Here is a 24,247-nt window from a genome sequence, read left to right as displayed (position 1 = left end):
GAGAACAAGGAAGCCCCAGGGGGCAGGAAGGATGTATCAGTTGCTCCTGTTTCATGCCAAGAATTCTCAGAGTTGCCTTTCCCTAGAGTCTCAGAGAAGGCTGAAAGGCATCGGCAGGCGAACAGGGCTACCCTTCATTGTGACCCACACTTAGGGAAGCTCTGAAACAAGTACAAAGAGGTGACCAGCCCCTTAGAATCAGGAAAATATATTTATCCCTGACCTGACCACTGAGGACATAGGAAGAGGGGAGGGGATTGTCACCAGCTGTAGTCACAAAGCTAGTCAGTGTTTCTTTCCCTTAAGCAAACTGGTTGTATGAGTGTAGGTTGGGAAGCACTAGTTTAAAAAAAAGTTAAACTGATGTCTTGTCTGCAGGACCTCTTAGTACTTTTAACATGAAAATGTACATTGTGAAGCTCCAAGAATGGGGTAGAGTGCGCAGGACTTTTGAAAGTTACTTGGCCATGAACCTCTTGCTTTGTGCACATTTGGCTGGCTCTTGCGTTCTGAGGACAACCCTTTGGGAAACACTGATCTAATCCGACCTTCTCATTTTACCAGTGAGCAACTATGGGCAAGGCATTTCTTATCTGTGGGGCCCTCTCGGGTTCCTTTCTCCATCACCCTGACAAATTTATTGGCATTAACTTGGTCAAACTTGGGAGCAGCTTTGAAGAGGTTTCTTTAGTTGATAAACCCTTTTTGTTAAAGGGCACATTACTCTATATATCTTGAGTTTCCATTGTCACAAAACAGATTAATTCAACCAACATTTATAGAATATCACTTATGCCCAAAGACCCTTTATGTCCAGTGGTGGCTTACAAAGATATAAACTGTAGTTCTTGCTATGCAGGACATTGATAATAATGATGAACATGATATTGATGGCAATAATATGAACATCTTACATTTATCGAATGCCTTTCTATTCATCAGGCAGTGTATAAGTACTTTAATCCTCCCAACAATTTATGAGGTAGGGATTATAATAATCCTTGTTTCACAGTGAGGATACTGTGGTGAGGAGAGGTTAAGGAATTACTTCCAGGTCACGTGCAGCTAGAGGAGAGAAGACACACATAGAAAGGTGTAGAGCTTGTGGAACATTCCTTATGAGTGATACAAAGTACTATATGAATTCAGAGAAAAGAAATAATTTTCCAATGACTTGATCAGTAAATGTGTCAAATATGTGGTGGACAATTATGGTTTGATCACCCATCTCTCCTCCCTCTGGGGAAGAGCAGCCCCTTACTTTGGAGGAACTGGTTTCCCTTTCACAGTGGGGTTCTGGCCGTGTGGCTGGGTGCATTGCCTCAAGCTGGACCAGTGAGTCCTTGGGAATTTTGGGCTTAGAACCAAGGGAAGAGGCTTTCCTCTTGGTCAGTACAAGTGTAAAGTGTTGTCTGCGATGCCCATGACTTGTCTTCAGCCCTGTGGCAGGAGCTGGGCTGTGGTGGGAGAATGATGGTGATGTCAAGAGAGGGGCAGGTGCTGGAAGTGGAGAGATGGAGTGCTGGAGGTCTTCTGGGCATCTCTGAGGTTCGGGGGCTACATCCTTTTCTTCTTTACTGGGGCAAAGGATGTACTACCTTTTCTTCTGGGAATGATACTGTCCTTCTTTGCAAAATGAAATCTTATTAGAAAGTGATTAAAAAACCCCCACACCATAAAGATATTCACAGATCTTGAGAAATATTGAGGTTCTGTCTATTTGGTGGTAAGCCAAGGCTCCCTCAACCATAAAGTCAGGAACTTTACAGGAGAATGGGTTCTTTGGGGCCCAAGGAGAGAGCAGAGGTAAAAAAAAAAATTCCTTGTGATTTAAGAGAATAGTTAACAAGTCCCAACAGGATTCAGTTGGTAGCTTCAGTGGTTTCCCCATCACAGTTGAGTGATGTTAGTAAAAAGGGGAGGGGTCACACAAGAATCTGGAATGACTACAAGTGCCATCTTGGCCACTTTGTTGACCTCACAGAAAGCCTCCTTTTTCTCCTCTGTAAAATGGGAATGATATGAACATCATTCCTGCTTCTTTTAGTTATTTTGAGCCTCCAAAGAGAAAATAGAGGCAAAGTATTTTATCAAATGCAGAACAGCCTATAAGTGTGGATTGTTATCCACAGTCATCTTACTATGATCAAACACTTTATAACCCCGCAGCAAGTCAAGCTGAGTCCCAGGAAGTGGACAATATTTGGGGAGGAGAAGAAGCAAGAGATTTTAGGACAGTAGCCTTAGTGGGTACAAAAATACTTTGAGGGTGAAAGGAAATAGAAGCAAAAGTAAGAATTGTTTCTTTCCTCTTTGCATTTTATCCTTTTAGTCCATTCTCTCTTCACTCCTATTTCCAGGGGGTATTTCTTGGTTTTGGATTTTAGGTGGGCTTTATGGAGACAAGGCAGAATGAGGGGATGCATGGAAAGGAGCTAGCACAGTTCCTGGTACCCTGTTGTTGTTTAATTCGAGTTTGTTCATTCATTCCTAGAAGAATATTAAAAAGGGCTTTAGGGCCAGCCCTGTGGCTTGATGGTTAAGTTCCTGTGATCTGTTTCCAGGCCTGGGGTTTGCTGGCTCAGATCCCGGGCGCAGACATATACACGACTCATTAAGCCATGCTGAGGTGGCATCCTACATACAAAATAGAGGAAAATTGGCATAGATGTTAGCTCAGGGCCCATCTTCCTCACCAAAAAGGAAAAAAGAGAAGGGATTTACACTCTTCCTATTGAAGGTGATTAATCCTGGTAAGAGCTCAGTAGCGTGGACAAATACAGTGTGGGGCAAGCCTGTTTCTATGCATGAGCTGGGCTAGGAAGGATGAGAGGGGCACGAAGAATAAGGAAAAGTGTGTCCGTGTTGCTGCTGTTGCAACTGTCACAACAAAGAGGAAAGAAAAATTTTCCATACTGAAAAGTGTGTTGCGTTGAGAGAGCCTGGGGAACATTGTGGACGGCAGGGTGGGTCCTGCTGGATTGAAGGGCCTGACAGTATGTGATTCCCTGCAACAAATGGTAGTGGTGGGGCGTGTGTACACACACAGACACACGCAGCGCCCAGCCTCCAATTTCAGCTCTGGCAGAAGATAACAATTCTCAGCTCGCCTTTCCAGGGTTATTTTTGGCTGGGGCTGTTCGCTGATGGCAAAAGGCTCAGCCCCCTCCCAACTCCCTCCCTTGTCCTTGTTCAAAAGAGAAACTTGTGCGTGTAAACTGCTCACTCCCAGGGAGACCGGGAGAGAGGGCTGCCGGTGGGAGGGGAGAGGGGCTGGGGGTACCGGAGAGGACCCCAAATCCTGCTTAAGCTCTCACCCCTCCCAGGCTATTTTCTAGTGGAGGGTGTGCCCCGGAGCGAAGCGATCTCTGGGGAAGGCTTGGGCCAGGCGCGCGAGGAGGCGTTGCCGGGGTCGGGGTAGCTCGCACTGGGAACAGACTTTTGGGACACCCCGAAAGTGAGTCTAGCTAGGGGAAGAAACTGCGGGCACCTCGGGAGATCCAGCTGGAGAGGAAGTTGGGAGGGAGAAAACTTTCTTGGAAGGTAGAGGCCAAACACCGCTGGGGCAGCGCGGGGCAGCGCGGAGAGCGAGGAACGCTCGGTGCCGCCGGAGGGCGCAGGGCGCAGGGCGCGGGCCGGCTGGGGAGGGGGCCGGGGCGCGAGGCGGAGTCCGGGCGCGCCGCCAGGCTGGTGGGGGGCCCCGGCGGGCTGCAGATTCCCTCTGGCTCCCGGGAGCCGCGGCAGGACCGGCCAGGAGGCGCCATGGAGGGGAGCCCCATCCCGGTGCTGACGGTGCCCACGGCGCCCTACCAGGACCAGAGGCCGGCCGGCGGCGGGGGGCTGCGGCGGCCCACCGGCCTCTTCGAGGGCCAGCGCAACTACCTGCCCAACTTCATCCAGAGCGTGCTGTCGTCCATCGACCTGCGCGACCGCCAGGGCTGCACCATGGTGGTGGGCAGCGACGGCAGGTACTTCAGCAGGACAGCCACGGAGATCGTGGTGCAGATGGCCGCGGCCAACGGGGTGAGTGACCTGGCCGCCCCTCGCTTCCCGCCGCCATCCCCTCTCCTCGCCCCGAGGCCTCCTGCCTGCTGTCCCCTGGGCGAATCCTGACCCGGGCTCTGAGCCCTCGAGCTCTTCTCCTCCAGCGTCCAGCCACCGTCGCTCTCTGCAGCCTCCTGGCGCACCCGGAACACCCGGGCTATGTCAGCACCCACCGTCCCGAAAGGCCTTACGGGCTCCCCGCCCCTCTTTAGGCCCCACCGGGCATCCTGAACCTGCCACATCGCTCCGAACTCTCCCCTAACGCTGCGCGTCTCACACCTGCTCTGCTTCTTTTCCACGTTCTCTTCCCCAGCCCTTTAAAAATATTTGTTCTGACCGCTTTCTCGACACTCTCACACAGACTTCTTTCGTAGGCTCCCAACATAGTTTTTTTCCCCTTTCCCCTGTGTTCTATTTGCAATCGTCTTCTTCCACCCTAAATCTTGGCTCTGCCAAATTTAACAGTAGTCTTATCTCAGAACACACACACCCCAGTGTTGATCCCTGACGTATTTGGCAAGCGTGGACCCTGAAGATTTTTGTTATCATTGGTTCCTTAACCCCGTGAAATTATTGCATGATTGATTTGATTAGGGAAGGGCTGGGGTGGGGATCAATTTGATGCTCTACAGCCTGGCCTCTCAGTTCCCGGGAGGCATGTCTCTAAATGGGCTGAAATGTGATTTGCAATGCCTTTCTTACAGCAATTCCCAACTTCTCTCCAAGATGCCCTTTGGCATTTGACATTTCATGCCTCTTCTCCCTTTCAGTTTTCCTTGTCGTTTCCTCTCCATTCTCCCACGACCTCTGAGTCTTCTTTTGCAATCTAAATTCTCAGACCTTGGGTGTTTCTCCGCCTCCCTCCTTCCTCCCTATCTTAGAACTAGAAGCACCATTTGGCACAGCCCCGTACTCAGATTTCCTCCTTCCCAAATCGCACAGTATCTCAGGATGCCGACAAGAGGGATACCTAACTTAAGAGGTCTCTGAATTCTCTGCGGGAAACATTGTCTAAAAGAATACTTTCAACCTTGTTAAAGCAGTCAGACCCACACACGTAGAACTTTTCTTTAAGTGAAATCTCTGCAGATGTATAAATGAGTGTGAACATTTTAAAAAGTGAAACTAAACAATTATCTGGCATTTGGATTCCTTCCCTCCTTCCCAACCTTCTCTCTTTTATTTTCTCATTTCTTGTTTTTTTAAAAAAGCTTTGGGGATGTCCAGGCTTCACATTTGTCTAGTATAGTTCCCCCTTCTCAGTGTTTCAGGGATGGGGAAAGAGGATTTTTTTTTTTAAATAAGCAAAAGCAATTGGAAGAAACAGAGCCCTGGGGGGTGAGTTGGGCGGGGTTGTCTTGACTTCCAACCCCAGCAGATGATGCTGGAGCTGCACGCCTTGTATCTCTCTCTGGCTCCTCACTTGCAATTGATGAAAGCTGGCTTGAATCAGGGATTTGGAGAGAGGCTGACAAATGGTCTTTTACTCTTGTCTGACGAAGCTGTTCCTGTGAAATGATGGAGGATAGAGGGCCTTGGGAGAACTGTGGCAGCTTTCACACTCCTTCCTGGGCCAATTTTTCCAGGGCATTAGAGAAACAGCCCGTCCCATATTCTCTGTGGGTCAGGATATTTTTGAAGCTATGGTTGTCGATTTGCGTGGGCAAATTATTATAACTTTATTATTTCTTGACGCACTTTGCCATAAAAACCCTTCAACCTCTTTCTTCAATGGGTCTTCTCTGGTAAACACATTTTATTAACTTTAAAAGTGGAGTTTACTCTAGGAGATAGTTACCATATGTTAATATATGCTTAAAATAGAGTCAAATGTAACCTAGCATTTGTTAGGAAGGACAGAACGACAAATTAAAATCCACATAGAACCACCATCTCTTAAATAACCTGAAAGTGCCGTTCTAAAGTGAGCAGGCATGGGTGAAGAAAATGGTGGACATTTACCAAAATTTCAAACAGCCAATTACAGCCAAACTTTTCCTCAAAAGTTCACCTTCTTGGGGGCTTTTGCTAACGCAAAGTGAATAATCAGAAGGCTGGCTTAGGGAGAAAGGTGCTTTTAGGGGACTGGATAACTGTGAGCAAAATTGGTCTTGAATAATTGCAAATTGATGAAAATGCACTTGCCTCCAGACTTGGCCTGCTAAGTTACACTCAGGAATGACGAACTTCGATTCCAAATGCTTTGGTTTCCTATTGGACATTCATAAACAGGCCAGAAAAATAGAATTTCTTCTCTTTGAACTGACTTGCATCTGACTAGGTGGGCTGCATTCTCTCTTTCTGAAAAATTTTGGTTTTGGTTGAAAAAGTTAACTTTACAAAGCAATTTTCTACAAAAAACTATAGTGGCTCTTTGACTATGTACTTGCTAGAAGAAAATAGATGTTTGGAATTTCTAGAATGATAAACTGTACTACTTATGTTTTAATATCTCACAAAGTTTGAAATAGATTCTCAGACATATACCTGTATAATTTGGGATTAAAAAATTTTTATTATGAAAATTTCAAACTTTCAGAAAAGTGGAGAATAGATTAATGACATTCGTATGCCCATAGCCTAGCTTTACATTTTTAACATTTGTTAAACATTTTTGTTAAAGATTATTAACATTTTTCTATATTTGTTTTATCTTTTGGGGGAGCTAAAGTAGTTTAAAGTATATTAAGGAAAATGACATTTTGCCCCTAAATTCTTCATTATGGATCTCTAAAAAAATATAGAACATTTTCTTTGACACTTACAATATCATTATCATCCCAAATCACATAAGAATGATTTTTTTATATCATTTATTACCCAGTCCATGTTCAGATTTCCTCAATTATTCTGAAATGTCTTTTATAGCTGATTTATTCAAACTAGTTTCCTCAAAATCAAGGAACACACATTGCATTTGGTTATCTGTCTAAAGTCTCTTTTCATCTAGAAAGTACTTCCCTCTTTATTTTTATTTTAGTTTTGTTAATGAAGTTGACTCATTGAAGAGAGTAGGTCAGTCAGTCAGTTCTCCTGTAGACTGTCCCCTACTCTTCCTTCTGGAATTTTCTGATTACTTCTTTATGGTATCATTTAACTTTTCACTCTGTTCTTTTTTTTTTTGAACTAGAAATTAGTTCTAAAGGCATGATTAGATTGAGGGTCAACTTTTTTTTTTAACAAGAATATTTCATAGGCGATGGTATATATCCATGTTGCTTCATATTAGGAAACATAATCTCTGGTTGTGCTGTCATTTGTGACGCTGAGATGATTACTGGACTATGCTGGTGATTGCCCATATCTTCCACTATTTTCCTCCTTGAGAACAGCCAGTAGCGAGTTGGGTGAATTTTGTACCATGTGAATATTCGGTTCCTTATCCCCTTTACCCAATTGTTTTAGCATTCATTAATGATCTTGTCTTGAGTAGATTATTTCATTAGGGGTTTCAAAATGATGATATTCTAATTCCCTAATTCCATCTATGTGTTTTACCTGGCGTTTTTCTATAAACCGGGCCTTTTCCTCATAAATGGGCTTTGGTTATATGTAATATAGCTCCTTCTGGAAAGGAAAATATATGTTTATTTCTCTCTCTTTTTTAATTACCAATTTTCAGAGTAAGGACTTGGTGAAACAGCCACTTTCATTGTTGACACATGAATTTTGTTCTGTTTTGCTTTCACTTTTTTGAATATCACTATGGCTCTTTGATTTTTATATAATCAATTTGAAGGGATTAGTGGGTAATGAAAAGACACTTTTTACCTGTTTTTACATGTCATACTACATGGAGAAAAAAACCCTACAAAGTACTAAGAGTAAATAGTATAATCTAAATGAAGTAGGATTAAATTTAGTTTGCAGCTAATTGATTTCTCCGATTTCTATTTCCATCTGCTTCATCCTCTTTAGGGGTTTAGATGCTCTGTGTGTCAGTTTATTCTCATCTCTTAAAGAGTTCAAGGGTTCAGTGCAACATGGTGCCTACAAGAATGCCTTTGTCCTTCTCTGGGTGGATCCTTCTGGGGCTAAGAGCATCTCTCCCTCTTTCTTCTCTTTGTTTTAATCTTCCTTTTTAGTCTTAAAACAACTTTAATATTGGGCAGATGACAGCACTGGGTCTGCCTCAAGGCGTTTCTGACTTTTTCTAGTCTTCTTTCTCTGGAGATGACATTGGATCTCAGAACTGTTCAAAAGCGCTTTCTGTGATGATGGGAATGTTCTGGAATCTGCACTGTCCTAACCACTAGCCACATGTGACTATTGTACACTTGAAATGTAGCTAGTGTGACTGAAGAACCGAATTTTACATTTTATTTACTTTCGGTTAATTAAATTTAAATGTAAATAGCCACAAGTGGTTAGTAGTTATCATACTGGACAGCATAGTTCTACAACTTAGCATTTAAAATCGACTTTTTCGTGTGTGTGTGAGGAAGATTGGCCCTGAGCTAATGTCTGTTGCCAATCCCCCTCTTTTTGCTTGAGGAAGATTGTACCTAAGCTACCATCTGCGCCTATCTTCCTCTATTTTGGATGTGGGATTCTGCTACAGTGTGGCTTGAGGGGCAGTGCGTAGGTCCCACCTGGGAATCCAAACCGGTGAACTCCAAGCCACCAAAGCAGAATGCAGGAACTTAACCACTAGGCCACCAGTCTGGCCCCTAGTTTTTTTTTTTTAATAGAGACAAATTGTTACAACCACAAGTAACTATAGATTCAAGAAAGGTAGGTCACCAAATACTACAAATACATTTTTGGCAAACCCAAATCAGATTTCTTCATATGATAACCACACGCTCTTTTGACTTTAGCCTAGGAGACCACAAGGTATGGTAGAAAAAGCATGGATTCAGCAGCCGGAATGCTTGCCTTCTTTTCCTAGCTTTGCCATATAAGTTGTAGGGCCCGTGCTTTAGCCTCTTGAAATGCCTAGAAACCACTTGTTTCCTCATCTATAAGTTGGGTATGACAACATCACTGAATTATCCTGGGAATCAAACAAAGCACAGCATATGAAAGCATTTTGTAATACCCACAGCACTAAGAAACGGAGAGGAGTATTATTATGGTCAACCGAATACATCTCAGATAATGGTTTGACTGCATGTATTGAATAAAACGTGTAGTGGGACCCTTTGCAAACAACTTATAGCTGTGTTGCAAGTTTTAGCCAAGAGAAAATCCATTTGTTGACCAGTCATGCACTGTATCGGCCATATGATAATCAGCAATAATAATAATAATAATAATAATAATAATATTGAATTGCAGAATTCAAGAGTTTCTCAATGCCTTGTGAAATCTTTTAGAGGTAGAAGCTGAAGTGCAATGGTATGAGGAATGCTGGGCCAGCAAGGGATTTCAGTGTGCCCTCCAGATAGTCTCTTGCATAGGTGGTATTTGATTCCAATGGGCCATGAAAAGATGGTTGCTCCAAAGGATGAGAATGCATTTGCCTTGGCATTTACTAGTATTACCTGGAGAACAAATTTTGGTGTGGCCCCAAAGATTAGGAACATAGGTTCGGAAGGGAAGCAGAGTCGGATATGGTGGTGGGTGGGAAGTAGGGAGGGAAGAAGAAGGAAGCAAGAGAGGGAAACCTGTGCTTCAATACCTGAGGCTTCTTTCTTGGTATGGATCTGGAAATCTGGGGTTGGCTGGCTCTAAGTCTTGTCTCTAGAAGGGAAAAAGAACTGTGTGGTGATTGCTCTGTATTTTCTACTGGTGTTCACTCCCGAATAGGTTAATGGAATGAGCTACTATGGCCCAGATAGTAGGAAGCTTTCTAATACATTAGAAAACCCTAAAGAGCTTTCCATAACTCTATCTTGCTTCCCTTCCCAAATCCCCATCCCTGAACTGTGGAATTTGGAAATCTATTATATGAGCAACAGCAAACTTTAGGGAGCCCTTGGTTCCATCCATCTGCCTGTTTGGGTCAGTTCGTTCTTGACACTTTCGGCCTCTGGTCTTCATTCACTTTTTTTATGAGGAAGTAAAAGGAGTGGGAGAGGTTTTGAGAACAGCTGGGCCCTCCCAGTTGCTGGGGTGGGTTATTTTAAGCCTTGTTTAATGTGTCCAGAGACCCAGATGGCATTTTTAACTAAGCTGCTTTATTAAATCTTGTGATAAAGCATAATGATGTTTGTTGAAAAGACACACACACATCAGCAACGTTATGTGTGAAACTTGCCCTAAGAATTTTCTATAAAACATCTGTTCTCTTTGAGTCCTTTGTGAACTCTGGAAGCTTGCTAGTTTCTGTACAGACTTGAGGAATAGAAGTTGAAACCTGTTTTTGGGGAATCTAAGTGTAGACATTAGCTTCACCAACTTTAACCCTCATCGTCTGAGCCCTGGCCACTCTTCTGTTAGACAACAGTAGCATGGACAAACGCTGTAATAGAATTTGGGCAGGATTATTTGGGAATAATAGGCAGGACAAAAAGGCCTACATTTCCCAGGGATTTTTAAATTGAAGGTAGAAAGTTAAGGCTGGAATGTCCTCCGTTAGCCTACAGCCTTGACAGTTAATTGCAAACACTCAAGATTTGGCCAATATGCCTTTACTGTTTATGCTTGCAGAGCCAAAGGGAAAGTTTTAGGTCCTTTCATCTGACTTGACTCTCATTAGTTATGAATAAGAGGATATCTAGAATATACACAAGACTTGTTAAAATGCACATTTTCTGAGTCTTTAAATATCTTTCTTTTCTTACATTTTTAGTGATGTCAAATTTTGGATTAATATCTGTATTTGTATGGAGAGAAAATTTTCAGGAACATTCAGTCCTCAAAGAAATTCTTTTTCTTTATGTAAAGTCACAGAAGTTTTTCTTTCCCTTTTCAAATCTCTCCTAGTAAGTGTTTTGTACAAATATAATATTTAAGTATTGCCTTTCCATTGTTTTCCTCTAATAAGAGTCCCATTTTGTAGCTAGGGGTATCTAGTTTTGTATTTACTAATGGAAAGAGAAAGGAATTTGAAATCAGAAGACCAGAGTTTATTCTATTTGACAAAGGACTCCACAAAATACTGGGAGGAGAGTTTTACAACAAATGATTAATATCTACAATATATGAAAAGCTTTTCCAAATCAATAAGAAAATTTAAACAATCCAAAAGTGATATTGTCAACAACTCATACAAAAGAAGATAATGAATCTCATTAATATCCAAAGAAATAAAAATAAAAGTAATCTATCAATTTGAAAAATAAACAACTGAGAGTGTGGGTGTTGGAGATTGTCGTGTTTGTACGCTGTTGGTGGATGTTAAATTGATACAGCTTTTGGTCAGGCAATTTGGCAGTATATATTTAAATTAGTAGAGTACTTGTCCAACAATCCAGGAATCCCTTAATCTAAGAATCTATCTCAGATTTTCTAGCACAAATGTGTACATTTGTCTGTGTACAAGAATAATCACTGCAGCTTTGTGCTGAAGAACAACTTGGAAACAATCTATATGTTCAACAGTAGAGAACAGGTACATAATTTATGATACAGCCACACCATGGCTGCATTAAAATCCGTAAACAAAGGAGATGAATCTGTAGGTGACATGAGAAAGATGTGAATGATAGTTTGTTAAGGGAAACAAAGCATTTAGTAGAGTCTCATGTGTAGCAGGATCCCACTTTTGTGTATATAGTTCAGGCATAGAAAATAGGGTTGGAAGAACACACTCCAGTTAACAGAGGCTATATCTCAGGGGCTGTGTGTGTGTATGGAGGGGAAAGAAGAATCCTTTTTCTTTCTACTTTATCTACTTCTCTTTATTAAATAAGCATACATGTGTATGCATTGCTGTCCTAGTTAAACACATCAGTAAAGAATAGCGAAGAAAAAAGGAGAAGCTGGATTAGAATCAGGCTGCTACCATTTGCGGCTTGTATGACTGTGGGGAAGTCACCTAGCCTTCTAGAGTTTGTTTCCTAATTTATAAAAATAAGGAAAGTAGTAATGCTTGCCTCCCTCATCTTCCAGGGCTGTTGGGAGGATTGAATGTGGTAATGGATTATTATCAATTATTTTATTTATTCATATAACAGAAGTATTACCAAACTGTTTTCCTCTGATTAAGATAAAAGAAGGACATGTGTGTCTGTGCATTTCAGCCTCGGTAGCTTTCCTGATCGGAAGGCGCCTGTTGATGTGGTGATCACAGTTGCGTTGGTAAGGCTTCCTCTTGACGTTTGGCATTCCTCCATGCTGCTGGCTAAGGCTCGGTGGGTGCCTGCTGAAGTCATGAGCCCCTCCCCGCTCCCAGCACACACACACACACACACACACACACACACACACACATGCATTCACACTCTGCCATGGTACTTGACATGGCAGCAGCTGCTCTGGCATAGACATTCACTCAACATAAAGGGCTTTTTTTTGTATAGTCTGTGCATTATTTCCTGTCATGAACTCGCTGGGTCAATGCCATGCTTTTCCACCTTAAACTGTTCTGAGGCTCAGGCTGTGTTAAGAACACACTCCCACCACACCCACCTCTGCCTGCCTCACTGCCCCCTGCTGAGGCCAGAACTTAATCTGCTCATTTCATGAGGATTTTCAAGCCTAATGGACTGGGCCATGTGAGAGATTACTGAGAGGAACAGACCAAGCAGAGGCTAGGAGACTCCACGCTAATCTGAGGAGTCTGAAAATGCACAGCTGCAGGCACTAGCGAGGCTTCAAAGTATTTCATCAGGATGTTTGTCAGGGTGCCTGTTCTCGCAGCCCTGCCGAACGTTTGGTTAAGAGGCATAATCTTTTTTTGGACAGGATCTCCCAAATGTAAAGTGACAGATGCTAATGTGGAATATAATACAGAAGACCCAGCTTTCCTGTCATAAATAATAGTAAATTATTTAATCTTGCTGAGTTGTAAATCTATGATTGCCAGAGGTCTTTAGTTCACTGAAACATACTATAGGGGGTGGGGGCACTTAGCAAATGGGCAATAAGTATTTCTCAACCAGACAGAAACTGGTCTGATGGAATTTACTTAAAGATTTGTATAACGGAATTTTAATTAATTTGACAACTGCTCAGAGAAAAACAGATGTCTATAAAGAGAGATATATATTTTATCTACAAAGCTTCCAAAGATATGGAATTTTTTGTTTTGGGATTATATGTATGATTGGTATATATATATATATATATATATAATTTTTGTCTACCTATAAAGGTGGCTACCTATAATGTACTCTTAGGCATTTAAATAGTTTATCATGTGGCATATGTGTGTGCACAGGTGCATAGGACACATCCCCCCAAAGATATATCTTATTCCCTAGATATATTCAATAAGAGAGTAGAACAGAGTCCCAGATGTCAGAAATGCTTGAAGACTTCACAGAATTGAAGGAGGTAACTAAATGTTCCCAAATGACCTGTGTCTCTATGGTAATACATTGGACTTGTGCTGGAGTTGGATGGACCAATAGTAAAAAATATAAGCAATGTAAATCCTACGATTCTGGGCAGGAATCTATCTTGCAAGGACAGTGTTCTGCAGTGAGCTCCAAAACATGGGTACGTTAGCAGGCCAGCCTGGTACACACCAGTGGACTGTGCAAGTCAGAGGCATAGATGGGGGCAATGAAAGAAGATCCAGATCAAGACAAGGATACAGACGTGGTCCTGTCACTCCTTACTATGGACTTTAGCAGTTTCTTACTGAGCCGGTTTGGTGGTAAAAGGAGACATTGTACTTATGCAGGCATGTTACAACTAATTTCTATTTAATTTTTGGCAAACTACATTCAGTTTAATTTATTCCATAGTGTGGATTTAGTCCTCAAATATCTTTTGGTTTCACATATAAAAACTTTAGGTAAAAGAACACTTTTTCATTGGTCAATAAATGATGGTACATTTAAATAATGGAAGATATATAGCCACTGAAATCATGTTGTAGGAGAATATTCAGTGACGTAGAAAGACAGACTCCGGGGAAAGGCTACATACATTAAGTGAAAGATACAGACTGCACAAAAATCCAATTTGCAAAGATATATAAATATTGAAATGAAACAGAGATAGAGAAAAACCCCCCACAAAAACAGAGACCAAGGCACATAGACAGAGGGTACACATAGAAGTGTTAGCAGGGGTCATTTTTACATTTACAGATGCTTTTTATTTTCCTCTTAGGTGTACCTCCTAAATGTTCAAAAAAAAGGAGCATGTATTGGGTGCCAGACTCTGAACTGGAGCTTGGCTATGTCACCTGCCTTCACACTCCATCCTGTGATCATTTAGATCTTTCAGATAACAAAACTGAGATCCAGAGGGATTCAGGATCTTGCCCAGAGTCACATAGCCAGTAGGTGGCAGTCAGTTTTTACATCCTTTCCCATTGGATATCAAAGTCTCAGCTTATCCCAGGGCATTCAACTGTGCCTTCTTGACCTAGGTGGATCCAATCCAGTTGGATTGATCTTCTGATAAAATGGCAGCAAACAGGGCCCTTTCTCACTTTAGTGAGCCAAGCCCTGTACTTTAAGGTAAAGATCTCAGCATTTTCCAAGCACTGAATTACCTAATCACCAGGAGGGACATAAGCTCTAATTTCACCACCCCCATTTTGCACCTGAGGAAAGCTAGATTGCTTGATCTTCTCAATGAGATCTTGAGAATTGGTGGCTGATTGAGGAACAGAACTGGGGCCAAACTTCTAGACGCCTGTGACTATTGTGCACTTGTTCAGATGTTAGGAATCGAATATGAAATCCATCTTGGTTTGGTTCTAATGGACTCCCATCCCTGCTTCCAGCCCTTGAGTGTGTGTATAAAGACCTCCAGGGGGACAGGAAGCTGAGGATGAGCTTGGTCGCTCCCATCTGGTCTCCATGTAACAAAGCATATGACCGCACAATTATCCATGTGTAAATGGAGCCGTCCCTTGCTGTTTGGATAACCACATCCATGTCTTGAGTTTGTTATTTCTTGAAATTCCACTTAGCCATCTCCTGCTTACTCATGTGCAGCACTGCTTAAGGGCTGGCACTCCTCTCTGACAGCTGGGACTGAAAGACTGACACCCTGCCATCCATGGCAGCCTGGTTTTGGCCGTCCTTCATGGTTTTTGTTTTTTGTTTAAACGAGAAGACAGAAAACAGGCATCTTTGTGTATATGGCTTTCCATGCACTTCGTAGATGGACGCGGTGGTGGCTGTGTGGTCCTGTATGACACTCGCTCTGTGAACCATCAAGGAAGTGTCTGTTTATTGCTCTCTTCACTCTCTCTGATTCATTTTGGGAATTACAGGGATATGACACCGTGAATGGAGGATACTGAGGAATGTCATGCTTACTTTTTCCTTTCTCTCTTTGGGACTCTTTTTTTTAATGACTTATTTAAAGCTAAAAGGAAATCACAAAGGGGAAGTCTTATTTAAGGGAGTTCACACATGAAAACAATCCCACTTTCATTAGTGTTATGTTACTGGGGAAAACTCATTTGGAGTCAAAGTTCTGCATCTTCTTTGAGATTCTAGCCTCCGGGTTTAACTTGTGCATCGCTGCTCTCCAGGACTTTAATTTGAACTAATTAGAAACTGAACGCATACTAAATCTAATTTAGAAGAGTAGTTGTTAGCATTCTGAAAAGAGGGAGCTATCAGGAATAAAATCATTTAAAAAAATTAGTTGTATATGGGACCTGGTGGAAAGAAATGGAAGTGCTGGGAGAAAGCTTTAGGAAATAAAATTTTCTCTTTCTTAGGACACTGGTCTGTGGCATGTAGGGGGGCACACTGATGCCCTCAGCACCTGCTATGGCCATTCATGGGTGGAGCAAACAGTGATACAATCTAGAGGAGGTTTAAGAGTTGATGCAAGGCACTGGCATCAACTTAGAACGATAGACACAGAGATATCATATGTAACTGCACCATGGGAAATGATGGTAATTGCACGCTGCTCCCTGCTATGTCCTCCCTTCATCAAACATTGAAAGTCATGACAGGGGCAGCCCCGTGGCCGAGTGGTTAAGTTTGTGCACTCCACGTCAGCGGCCCAGGGTTTCACCAGTTCTGATCCCGGGCATGGACATGGCACTACTCATCAGGCCATGCTAATCTTTAAAAAAAAAGTGAGCATCATATTAAAAGTCATGACTGGGTAGGAACAAGTTCACTCTGTGTCTATCTACGTATCTGTGTGTCTGGGAAAGTGTGTGCCTCACATATGTGTCTGCAGGTGCTTGTGTGACAGTGGCTACCTGTGGATCCTGGGATCTGTATCTGTGTGCCTTTTTTTTTTTTTTTTTTAAGATTGGTACCTGAGCTAACAACCGTTGCCAATCATCTTCTATTTTCTTCCTAAAGCCCCCCAGTACATAGTTGTGTATTCTAGTTGTGAGTGTCTCTGGTTGTGCTATGTGGGACGTCACCACAGCATGGCCTGATGAGTGGTGCCATGTCTGCGCTCAGGATCCCAACTGGTGAAACCCTGGGCCACCGAAGTGGAGCAAACGTAACCACCTGGCCAGGGGGCCGGCCCCTGTGTGCCTTCTACGTGTGTGTGTAAGTGACAATGGGCTAGGGTCCACCTTGACTCCCTTTCCTAGTAGGAACTGAAGGACATGTTCCTCAGTGGCAGCAAAGCCCACCCAGTTTAGTGTACTTTCTACAGGGCTGGGTGGGGTTCCCCTTCCTCTGGCCAAACACAGACCATATGGTGTAGGAGTGGTCATTCCTCCAGCGCCCCTTTGGGAGGATCAGCGAGGGAGCAGCAGAAATGCCGTGGCTTGGACCTCCCCGGGCTGTGCTCGGGGTTTCACTGAGGAATAAAAGTCAGATGTTGCTTGCTCCAATTCTGTAAACAAAATCAAAGCTAATTATGTAAATAGACATCTTTTCCTTGCCAGGTAGCAGTCAGCTAAGCTGGCAGAGGGTAGTATTTCTAGGACTTTTTCAGAAAGTGAAGTAGTGGTTTAAGGGATAATCTGCTCTCTAAACATGAATTTTATTTTATTTTTTTTAAAGATTGGCACCTGAGCTAACATCTGTTGCCAATCTTCTTCTTCTTTTTTTTCCCTTCTTCTTCTCCTCAAAGTCCCACAGTACATAGCTGTATATTGTAGTTGTAGGTCCTTCTGGTTGTGCTATGTGGAACGCCCGGCTCAACATGACCTGATGAGCGGCACCATGTCCACGCCCAGCATCTGAACCAGCGAAACCCTGGGCCACCAGAGCAGAGGGCAGTAACTTAACCACTTGGCCATGGGACCAGCCCCTAAAAATGAATTTTAAATATTGGGAGAGGGTAATCGGATTTGGGGAAGGCAATAGCATAATTTGCGTCATATTTAATTTCACAAAGACTTCTCTTTATATAATTTCATCTTAAGTGAATTTCACAGCCCTGTACCCTCTGGGCTTTGCAGATGAAGACACCAAGCCTCAGAGAAGTGAAGTGATTTGCTCTGCTCAGGGGGCAGAGCCAAGACTCATATCTTTAACTTCAGGTCGAATGCTTTTTCTTTGTATAACAGGGCTTCCAAAAGTTATATTTCTTTGATCACTTACCAGCTCTTGAAAGCTGTACCTTTTCTGATGATATTCGTCTTGGGCTAATTGGGATAGGGAGAGTTAACAGAAGAGGAGAAAATGGACACGCAGAGGAGGAGGTGATGTGGACACAGGCAGAGATGGGGTGATGTGGCCACAAGCCTAGGAATGCCGGGCAGCCACCAGAGGCTGGCAGAGGCAGGGACCAGATTCTCCGCTGGAGCCCCCAACGAATTGTATCCCTGCTGGATTTCAGACTTCCTGATTCCGGAACTGTGAGAGAATCCATTTCCGTTGTTTTTAGCCACCAAGTTTATGGCCATTTGCTGTAGCAGGTGCAGGAAACGAATGCAGATTTCGCAGTAGTTTACAGAGTTTGTTTTAGTTTCCTAGTGCTGCTGTCGCAAATGGCCATGAACTTGGTGACTTAAAACAACACAAGTGGATTCTCTCACAGTTTTGGAGGCCAGAAGTCAAAATCCTCGTGTCAGCAGGCCACACTCCCAACAGAGGCTCTAGGGAAGAATGCTTCCATGGTTCTTCTAGATGCTGGTGGCTGTCATATTTCTGGGCATTCCTTGGCTTTTGGCCACATCACTCCAATTTCTGCCTGGTCTTCACACCGCCTCCCTCTCTGTGTGTATCTTCTCTTCTGTGTGTCTATTTCAGTAAGGGCAAGGTGCTGCCCCTTCCTTGATGGAAGTGGGCCAATGTAATCAACCTGCCACCAGGTAGCTGCCTGATCACCCAGGGAATGGTGCTATATTAGGGACTCAGGTTGGTCTCTGCTGCTGGCAGGTTGGGCATTCAGCGGTGGCTGGAGCCAGGTTGGCGTTGGTGAGTGGAAGTCCATGTTGCCTAGCCCATGCATAACCTCCCTCCCCACCACCATGGCCACTTTGTTCACGAGCCCATTGGGCAATGACAGGAGTAGCTGAGGAAAGAGGCTGAGTGGTATTCACAGAACAGGTCATCCTCTCCACTTGGTTGTTAAAATCCTCTGCTGAGGTCCCCTTTTGGTGGGCATTCACATGGGACACAAATATCTTCATGATTTTTCGTGTATTACCTTAGATGCCTCATCACTCACACTCCTGCATCTCCTCCAGCACTTGTCACCCCCCCAGATGCCCCTCAACTAGATTTACATATAGTGTCCAGCGCTACCTCATTTTTCTGGTATTGGTGGATAAATGAGCAGGTCCACATAGGTAAACTTTCCAGATAACTAAACTAATCTTCTGTTAATCCTCCAATTATAACTGAAATGTTTCAGGTTGCAATTTCATTCAAGTGTGTTTTCCCACTTTAACCTTAAATAGAATATAGACTACCTTTTCAAAAAAGACATAATTGAAATTTAATGACAAAAAATTTATCTCTAATCTCCCCTACTTAAACTGCACATATTTATTTCTGTATTTTTCTAAGTGCCACCCCCAAAGTGTGCATAATTTTACACTGTTGTAATAAAACAAAAGTTATTTTGTATTCTGCACTTTTGATTTATCATTAAAGCATTGCCTATGTTCCTTCTCTACTGCTTAAGAAAATGTAAGTTGTTGTAGCAAATAAACCTGAAATGTAGGCAATTTTTATGGCCTTAAAAACAATAAAAAGTTATTTCTCACTCACATAGTAGTCCAACATGGATGTTGCTGGTGGGCAAAGACTCTTGTCTTTCCAGTGAGGCAGGGACCCAGGTTCCTTCCATCTTGTGGCTCTGGCATCTCTGTGGTCACCTGGACAGAGTCTGTGGAAGGGGAAACAAGCAGTGTAGAGAAGGTGTATCTGCTTCTTAGCATCCTTAGCCCAGAAGGAACCCACAGTACGTCTGTTCTTGTTCTCACACTGGTTTATCACTCATTGTGAAAACTAGAAAATGTGGCCCCTGGCTGGGCAATTGCTTCTCAGCTACAACTCTGCACTGTGAAACCCCTTCCACACTCAGCACTTCTTGTGGACTGTGTACTAAGTCTGCCACAGCTGCATGATCTTCGTAATTATCCTTTCAGTTAGCTGAAGAATATTCCTCCATAAGTTGATGCATCACACTGTAACAGGTTCTTCATTATTAGACATTTATAAAGATTGTTTTTAATTTTTCACTTTTAATGACTACCACTTTAGAAAATATCTACACATACACACTTTTCTCCCCTTTATTTTTTATTTTATTTGTTTTCTTTTAGATTGGCACCTGAGCTAACATCTGTTGCCAATCTTTTTTTATTTCTTTTCTTCTTATTCTCCCCAAAGCCCCCCAGGACGTAGTTGTATATTTTAGTTGTGGGTCCTTCTGGTTGTGCTGTGTGGGATGCCACCTCAGCATGGCCTGACGAGCCATGCAAACCCGAACTGGCAAAACCCTGGGTCGCCGAAGCGGAGCTCGTGAGCTTAACCACTCGGCCACAGGACCGGATCCTCTTTTGCCCCTTTAAAGATTATTTCTTTAAGATAATTCTGAAAAATGGGAGAAAGACAAAATTATGAATAAAAGCTATAAATATTTTTCAGCTTCTCGAGTCTATAGTCTTCTTCCTTGAGGGCGGTGACTAAATTGTATTCATTGCTGGATCTGCAGGGTCTTCTACCTAGACTTTTTCATGGTAATACTCAATAAAATGACTTGAATGACAATAAATTTTAACAAAAGTGTGTGGGACATAATTTACGATGGCTCATAATTTATCATGGACAATAATATGAGTGCAATTGTTGTCCTAAGTCTTTCCTGTCTAGATAAATGGCATCACCATCCATCAAGTTATTCAGGTAAAAATCTGGGAGCTGACTCCTTTCCTCACCGCCCCGTATTAGTTATTTATTGCTGTGTAAGAAATTATGACAAAACTTAGTGGCTTAAAATAACAACAAATGTTTATTATTGCTCACAGTTTCTGTGGGACAGGAAGTGGGTCGTTCTAACTTGGTCACAGTCATACTGGTGGGGGCTTTGTCGTGTGAAGGCTTGACCAGGGCTGGAGGATCCACTGCCAGATGGCTTACCTACACAGCTGGGAGGTTGGGGCTGGCTGCTGGTGGGAGGCCTCGGTTCCTCTCCATACGGGTGCCTACACAGGCCTCCTTGAGTGTCTTCGTGACATGGTGGCTGGTATCCTCCAGAGTGAACAGTTCAAGACAGTGGTATTGTCATTTATGGCCTCACTTTGGAAGTCACACACTATCACTTCTGCCACGTTCTACTAATCACCCAGATCTGCCTTACTCAGTGTGGGAGGGGACTGCACAGAGGCATGAATGCCAGAAGGCAAGGATCATTGGGGGACATCTTGGAGGCTGGCTGCCATAGCTCCTCTAGTCCATATTTCATTCCACCTACATGTTTTCTTCATTCTCCTTCCAAAAATATATCTCAAATATAACCTCTTCATTTATACGGCCTCTAGCCTAGTCCAAAACACTCTCACACGTAGCCCTGCTGTCATAGCCTTCCATCTGATCTTCCTCCTTCTGCTCTTGTCACTCTCTAATGCATTTTTCACATAGCAGCCATTCATTTAATTTTTTCAATTAACTAATTCAACATATATTTATTATATTTTTAATATATGCTAGGTTTGTTCTAGGTTCTTGGAATATAGCTGGGAAAAAAACAAAGTCCGAGAGCTTATATATAGTGGAGAAATAAATAAACAATATGGAAAATATTAGGTGATAATATGTGTGATACAGAAGATTAAAGGAGGGTAAAGGAAACAGAGGACAATAGGGAAATTAAGGACTTATGGATGTTGTATCATATAGGGCTGTCAAGGATGCTTTCTCTGATTAGTTTTCGTTGGAACAGAAACCCAAAGGACAGGAGCGGGCAGGCATATGAATCTCTGGGTAAGAGTGCTCTAAGCAGAGGAAACGACAAATGCAAAGCTCCTGATCATGCTTGATGTGTTTGAGGAACAGCAAACCAGCCGGTGTGGCTGGAGCAGAGGGAGAGAAGTGGAGAATGGCAGGTGATGGGCTCAGAACATGTAGGGCCTTGTAGACTATGAAGACTGGCTTTACCTTGAGTTGGAGGGGGACAAGGAAAGTCATTGAAATGTTTTGCTCACGTGGTATGACTTGCTTTTTAATAAGATCATTGGGACTGCTCAGTCTGTGATCTTTTAAAATCAGGTCACTTTCAATGCTCAAAACCTTTCAATAGATTCCCATTACCCTTAGAATAAAACCCAAGCTCCCTTAGCTATTATTATTATTGTTATTATTGAAATTGACATCCCATTATTCTCTGGCACAGAACCCTGCTGATTTCCTTCCTAATATGTATCCAATTAATAACTATTATTATTATTAGGCTTATTTGTTTATAAGCTGCCTCCTCCACTTTAAAGTCTGTACTCTGGGATGTTGTGGTGTGTGGGTCTTTATATATTAAATCATCCCAAGGCTGCTTTGTTTTTGGAGTTCTTGTGTTTGCCCCTTCATACTTTTTTCTGTATCTTCCCTCATTGTCATATTTGGTCAGTGACCTACTTCTAGCAATGCCGTAGCTGGTGCCAGGGTGTTTGCTGTTGAGCTGGATGCTCGAGCTTTCCCTGGCTTCTGGACCATATCAGTACTTCTCAAACTTTAATGGACAAATGAGTCATCTGGAAGGAGGGGAGGGGATCTGTTAAAATACTGATTCTTCTTCAGTAGATCTTGAGTGGGCCTTGAACTTCTGCGTTTCTACCATGCTCGCTGCTGACGCGCGTGCTGCAGGTCCTTTGAGTAACAAGGGGATTTGATCACCAAGCTTGGCTGAACATGGGAGTCACCTGTAGGCCCTTTCAAACTATAAATGCCTTGATGCCACCCGCAGAGATTCTGATATAAGCAGTCTGGGATGCAGTCTGAGTATTGGGAATTTTAAGGCTTCCTTTGTGATTCTAGTTTGTTGTAACATTTGAGAACCACTGGATTGGATGACACTGGGCTCTATTTTGAAATAAAGTGTACCAAGTAATGCCCCTCAGGGCTGTGTTGCTTTCCTTTTTTAAAGTCAGTTTTCTAGCTATAGAAAGAGTCTGGCCACACCCATGGATGATCTCCAGACCTCTGTCTAGCATGACTGGATAGTTTCTCCAATGTCCCCAGCACATGCTGTCACTTAGTGGCAGAAATAAAATTCTTGCCTTCAGAAGACCAGCCGTTCTGAGTGCAGTTAAACTACACCCGCTGACAAGGAGGCTGGAGGAAGTCAGGTCCCTCCTGCGTGAGCTTGTGCTGAGGCAGAGGAAGGGGGTGAAGCAGAGAAGTGCTCCATTTTCTTTTTCTTGTAATTTCCAGCATGTTCATGTACAGAGTTTCTAAGCCAGTAACAAAATAAGAACTGCTCATGTCGTTCAACCTAGTCCTTTGCTCATCAAAAGCAGATGTTTCAAACTACTGAAAATCAATGAGGCGGATCCAATTTACAGGTTAATAATGGACCGCTCGAAGTGAGTGCCCCAAATGGTCTTGGAGACATTGGGCAGGAGAGACAATGCCAGAGCCTTCTCCCCACCCCCTAACCTGAAGTTCACTCAGTTCATTTTGCCAAGTGATTTATTGTATATTAACAGAGCCTGGGGCACTTTCCATTGAAATGCCTTCAGTCCCACGTAACTGGATTGATTTTTTTTCTTGGCTGATCTAGATTGGACGACTGATTATTGGACAGAATGGCATCTTGTCGACACCTGCTGTTTCCTGCATTATCAGGAAGATCAAGGCAGCTGGTGGAATCATCCTAACAGCCAGCCACTGCCCTGGAGGACCAGGGGGAGAGTTTGGAGTGAAGTTTAATGTTGCCAATGGAGGTAAGTGGTTCAGAATACGCCTTAATCATCATGATTTCCTTCATCTTATATTATCATAGTCTTTCAATGACTCTGTCATGGTAGACAAGCAAGTGGAGAGGAAATGGCTCAGAAAAATCCAGTAAGGTGCCTGTATTAGTCAGGGCTCTCCAGAGAAACAGAACCAATAGTGATGCAGGCTTGGCGAGCCGAGGAGTGGAAAGAAAGATTTCTTGGACTCTCAAGGTCTGGTAGTAGTGCTCCTTTATTCAGAGAATAGCATGGGGACAGGACCCGTGGGCAGTGAAGAGCTGCAATGGGTTGAGGGTAGGGCTAAATTTATAAGACATAGGTATGTGAGTTATTTGTTACTAAACAAAGGAGAGACCATGTAAAAAAGCTGTTAAAATGGTATCAGTGCAGGTGGGGTCTGGTTGTCAGGTGGTCATATAACTTTGGATATGAATCAGGTTGAATCAGGTCAGGACGTCCTATACTTCCGGGAGGGTGACGTAGATCCATATGTAGGGCAGGACGCCTTGGCCGTCTCTCCCTGGGGCAGCCTTGCTCCTCATCAAATAGGATATAAAGAGATCTATTATGAGGAATTGGCTGGGTTCCGGTTCAAGATGGCAATGTAGGGAGATCCTGGACTCACCTCCTCCTGTGGACACACCAAATTTACAGATATATGGAATAGTTTCTTCAGGGGAAAAAAAAAACCCCTAAAAACTGGCAGAGTGACCCTGTCACATCATACACAGCAGGGAGGGAACTCATAAACCTGGAGCTTATCCTAGAGGAGTGAAGGGTTTGGACCCCAGATTGGGCACCTCAACTTTCAAGATCAGCACCTGACGGGGCCAGCCTGGTGGCACAGCGGTTAAG

The 24,247-nt window shown here is 43.1% G+C and overlaps 1 protein-coding gene across 1 annotated transcript in view; it reads left to right on the top strand.

Moving 5' to 3' along the window:
- Positions 1–3,177: 3,177 nt before the first annotated feature.
- Positions 3,178–24,247, top strand: part of PGM5 (phosphoglucomutase 5) — a 168,014-nt gene continuing 146,944 nt past the window's right edge. The window contains exons 1-2 of the mRNA XM_008512759.2: positions 3,178–4,023; positions 23,218–23,380. Coding sequence (XP_008510981.1) covers positions 3,763–4,023; positions 23,218–23,380 — 424 coding nt within the window. The 5' untranslated portion in view covers positions 3,178–3,762. The remainder of the gene's footprint in view (positions 4,024–23,217; positions 23,381–24,247) is intronic.

The sequence above is a fragment of the Equus przewalskii genome, chromosome 22 (assembly GCF_037783145.1).
Source record: "Equus przewalskii isolate Varuska chromosome 22, EquPr2, whole genome shotgun sequence".
Classification (NCBI taxonomy): domain Eukaryota; kingdom Metazoa; phylum Chordata; class Mammalia; order Perissodactyla; family Equidae; genus Equus; species Equus przewalskii.
This window is presented reverse-complemented; position numbering and strand designations above follow the sequence as displayed.